This window comes from Corvus brachyrhynchos, unplaced genomic scaffold, assembly GCF_000691975.1.
Source record: "Corvus brachyrhynchos isolate BGI_N302 unplaced genomic scaffold, ASM69197v1 scaffold70, whole genome shotgun sequence".
NCBI classification, from domain to species: Eukaryota; Metazoa; Chordata; class Aves; order Passeriformes; family Corvidae; genus Corvus; species Corvus brachyrhynchos.
The window spans coordinates 8,710,196-8,714,653 of record NW_008236217.1 but is presented as its reverse complement, the minus strand read 5'-3'; the positions used below and the strand labels follow the sequence as shown (position 1 = coordinate 8,714,653).

At 50.0% G+C, this 4,458-nt stretch overlaps 1 protein-coding gene across 3 annotated transcripts in view; it reads left to right on the top strand.

Annotated features, from left to right (window-relative positions):
- The window catches only part of TJAP1 (tight junction associated protein 1), a 39,199-nt gene that overhangs the window by 30,507 nt on the left and 4,234 nt on the right, over window positions 1–4,458 (top strand). For 2 of the 3 annotated variants that reach the window (XM_017746319.1, XM_017746311.1), the window contains 5 exons: window positions 421–582; window positions 1,191–1,257; window positions 1,727–1,756; window positions 2,960–3,067; window positions 3,761–3,844. In XM_017746319.1, the coding sequence (XP_017601808.1) occupies window positions 421–582; window positions 1,191–1,257; window positions 1,727–1,756; window positions 2,960–3,067; window positions 3,761–3,844 (451 nt within the window). The remainder of the gene's footprint in view (window positions 1–420; window positions 583–1,190; window positions 1,258–1,726; window positions 1,757–2,959; window positions 3,068–3,760; window positions 3,845–4,458) is intronic. The other variant, XM_008643334.2, reaches the window with a different exon arrangement.

Below are 4,458 nucleotides of genomic sequence, written 5' to 3'. Positions count from 1 at the left end.
TGGGAGGGAAAAAAAGCAGGTGAAGTCTTTAATACAGGTGGAGAGAGGATTTTTCCTTTCTATTCTTCTAACCTGGACTGGGATAAATTATTGATTGGTTTTCATTCATTGGTGAGAGACACTGGAGCTGTGCAGCTCATCTGTCTTTATGCAAGCACTGTAACCCGAGAGGGAGCTGGGAGCCATGGCTGGCCAGCTGGCATGTGCTTCTTTGCCCCTGCTCCAAGCGTGTTTGTCTGTCTGTCTTGACCGAGATGTACCTCTTGCGTCATGTGTTGAAGTCTCCTGTCAGTTCAGTTCCTGACTTCCTGGGGCCCCTCTGAGGGCTCTTGGGCCCTAGTGCAGGGCAGCGGGGTGGGGGTGCTGGTGTGGAATACCCCTTGTGCATTCAGTGCTACCTTGTTCCTGTTCCTGCCCCAGGCTACTGCAGCACGAGAATGAGGAGCTTCGTCGACGGCTGACATATGTGACTAACAAAATGGAGGCAATGGAGAGGGAACTGGAGTCAGGTCAGGACTACCTGGAGATGGAACTGGGTCAGAACCGTGAGGAGCTGGAGAAGTTCAAGGACAAATTCCGTAGGTATGGAAATGAGAGGGGTAGAGTTAGAGAGATCCCTCACACCAAAGGCTCCCTCAGCTGGCATGAGCAGGCTGTGCCCTGTTGCGCAAATCAAAGGCATGCTGCATCCTTGATAAGGCGCACCTCCAGACTCTAGGGGAGATAAAGGCTCTGCAGCCATTATTTCTTCCCGAGTACAGTGTAGGAATGCTGCCAGCATGAAAAGCTGATGACAGGGAATTCTTCATCTGTTGGATGTAAGCACGTGTGCAAAAAAAGCCACTGGTGGCTGCAAGAAAATACATCATTGCTTTACCTGAAAAGTACCTCAGTTAAAAATCAGTGCCAGTCACTGGTCATGTGCTTAGACATGCCATAGCTCAGAGGAGTCCTCCAAAGTCATCTACATCCTCTCCTGCAGGATCCTTTCACCCAGCCAGCCTCATCTTGCCTCCAGTAACTTGGGGTCTGAAAGCCATCGTGTCAGAGGTGAGGCATAGTTAGTATGCCTGGTTGTCTTAGTAGCAGTCTTTCTGAGTTCTGGATATGATGGTTTTCTTGGCACCTATGAAGACAACTTGAGTAGGTGCCTGAGATCCATTCCCAAGCATACAATCGTGTTTCTGTAGGTTGCAGAACAGCTACACTGCTTCCCAGAGAACCAACCAAGACCTGGAGGAGAAGCTGCATGCCCTGGTGAGTGCCCTATTAAGTCACTACAGAGATGAGGTAGAAGAGACCAGTGTGTGTTAGAAGCAGATGGGGGAAGGGGCCCTGTCTTTACCCAGCAGATGTGGCAGTGGGTGAAGGGTGAGATTCTGGGCATGACCTTCTACTCCCCATTCTGGCTGGTGTCATGAGTGGTTTTCTTGATTTACTGAGCCCCTCCGTGGTCACATATGAGAGCTTTGGTTCCTCACAACATAATTGCATGGTATTCCGTCATGTTGCTTCAGTCCCTCTCAAAATGCCAGGGATGTGTCAGCCAGTCTTGGGGTGGTCATCCTGGGAGGATGGGGGCTGTCAGAGCAGCGCCAATATGCGTGTATGTCTGTTGTGTGCATTCATAACACTCATGGCTGTTTCTTTTCTCTCCCTCCCCCTCTCTTTCTCTTTCTCCTCCCCACGCTGCCGCTGGCACACTCTGGGCGCACTCACCTCTCAGGCCTCTCTCAGCCAAAGCTGGATTTTTGCAGTTGCGTCTTTTCGTTTGTGTGTTTTTCCTTTTTCCTCTTTACGTGTCTCAGCCTGTTGTTCTCATTGTCAGTCCCACATACACCATCTCAGATGGAGGGGCCCCAGCCCTCGTCCAGCCAAGGGCTCACCTGGTATCCAGCAGTTGCCCGCAGATGCAGCAGGTCCTAGCTTGCAGGGCTCCATCTTAAGAGTGTTTGACTCTGAGCCAGCTGGAGCATGGCGTGTTGGGAAGTGGTGCCCATAAGCTGCAGCACCGCACAAGATGTGGATGGCTGTGAGCCTCGTTTGCTCCCTTTCCTTCCCCTTCTGATCTGTGAGCAGGCAAGTCAAATAGCTGAGGTGCTGATTGCCCAGGGTGAGATTTCTTTGGTCCTAGAAGTGGAATTTCTTGGGTTAATATTCATTGCCAATTATTCATTGTGCTGGTGCCTGAAGAGACCGTATACTGGGGAAGTACTGGCTCTCCATCCCCTTGCCTGTCTCTGTGCTGTACCTGTGACACACAGTTGGCCCTGGTGGTCACAGCCTTGCAACACCCTTGGGCAGTTTGGAAGAACTTCTTGAGAAAGCAATAGCTTGGTTGTTCTGAGTTGTCCCTCTTTGCTGTTACATCTGGGTCTCTATCAGCCCTGCACCTGAACTGTTAGGGAGTCTAAAGAGGCAAGATTGCCTGCTTTAGAGAGGACATTAGCTGAGCTTCAAATGAAGCTACAGGTCCTTTTACTTTCTAGAGCAAGGCTTAAACTCTTTCAAGATGGTGCCTTCCCCCTTTTGTCCATTCAGTATTGACTGCTGGATCTTTTCAGGCAGTATTCTTGTTTCGGTTTCCCCAGGAAAGAGGGCTCACAAGCTCAGAGGTCTTTTCTACCAGTGGCAGGTTGGGACTGATCACTCAAAACCACTAGCTTTTTATGAGGCACCATGGGAACCAGGGGCAGAGAGGAGACATGCTGGTGCTGCAAGAGATACTGCATTAAGGAGGTTCAAACTCAACCTGTTGTCTCTGTAGCTAGCAGAGTGGCTGGTCCTCTTTGGCTTTTGGAATCACCTTCTTTTGAAGAGGGTTGTCTTCCTTGTCTGTCTGTCTGGAAGTTTTTTGTATCCCAGCTGAACATGTCATTGTGCTATGCTTGGGCTGAGGTGGGTGGTGAAGCCAAGTTCTGTGCTAGGGAGTTTTAAACCTGGTGTTCTTGCATCCCAGATTAAAAAGGCAGAAATGGACCGCAAGACGCTGGACTGGGAGATTGTAGAGCTCACTAATAAATTGCTTGATGCCAAAACCACCATCAATAAGCTGGAGGAACTCAATGTAAGTGTTGGTCTGCAAATGGCTGCGAAAGTGTGTGAGGTGTGGGCTTTTCCTTTTGTTCAAAGTCATTAGTGTAAAGCAGCACGTGAATGACTCCAGTGTGTATGGAAGTGTGGGAGCTGTACATAATAGGGCCAGACAAACAGAAGAGGGTCTGAGGGGTTGAACAGGGAGAACGGATCTTCAAGTTTGATGTATTTACTCTTTTGAACTTAGGGTTTGACCTGAGTCTGAGCTATATCTATGGAGGGGTCATTCATTCCAGAGCTGGGAGGGAGCTGATGCCTTTTCTACACCATTAATGTAGCAGTTCCTGGATCTGGTGCCTGACTGTATTAATTGCTCTCAACTCCCTCCAGTCTGTCTGCATCATCAGATATGACTGAACTGTGGGATGGGAGAGAAAATATGGTGGGATTTTTGGGGATGATTAAAATCCCCAGAGGGAGAGGGGATTGATACACTGACAGAGGACATGATGGCAACAAGGATTGGAGTTGAAAGGGACACCTTGGCTGAGTTGTAAGGAAATACACGAAGGTGTGGGGAGGGAGGAATGGCAGTGCCCTCATGAGCGATTCATCAGATGCCGCCTCTGGCTTCTGTTCAAGCAGCATCTGGTCTGGTGGTGCCTTTTTGGGTAAGAGTTTGGGCGAGTTTGACAGCGTTACACACTTGTGCCCTCTCTTGCAGGAACGCTATCGACAGGACTGTAACCTTGCAGTACAGCTGCTCAAGTGTAACAAGTCTCACTTCAGGAACCACAAGTTTGCTGATGTGAGTAGTAATCCTGCTGAGGTGGGGAAGAAGGGCTCATGGGCTTTGACTGCATTTTGCTTTCTCTGCAGGGCTGCTGGCCTCTCATCCTTCAGCCTCGGAGGTGGGGGGAGGCTCCTGTTCCCACTCCCACTGAGAGGGCAGCACAGAGCTTCTGCCAGCTCCTCTTTCATGACAGCTCCATTTCACAGTTCAGCCAGGAGCTGTTATAAAAAGCACAATAACCTTGAACTTGATAGCCTGCTGGGTGTGTGCTGGTAGCTGGCAGGAGGACAGACCTCTCTCTTACTCTCCTCCATCCTTTTCCCTTCCTCACCTGGCCACATGGAAGGGCCATACTGCCTCATAAGAAGTCAAGCAGCAGTAGTCTGACCAGATGTCACTTACTCCTCTGAGGAGAAATGTGTGAGGTGGTATTCAGGGTGTTTTCTAGGCCTTCTGAACGGGAGAGGCTGGTACCGACTTGCTCCCCCTCGTGGGGAGGAATGAAGATGGGGGCAGTTTGGCTCATCCTACTCTCATCTCCTTTCACATTAGTAGCTTCAGTTCTTTGGTTGAAAGTATCATCCAGGCCCGTACCCCAGCTCTCCTTCCCATACCTCTAGTCTCTTTCC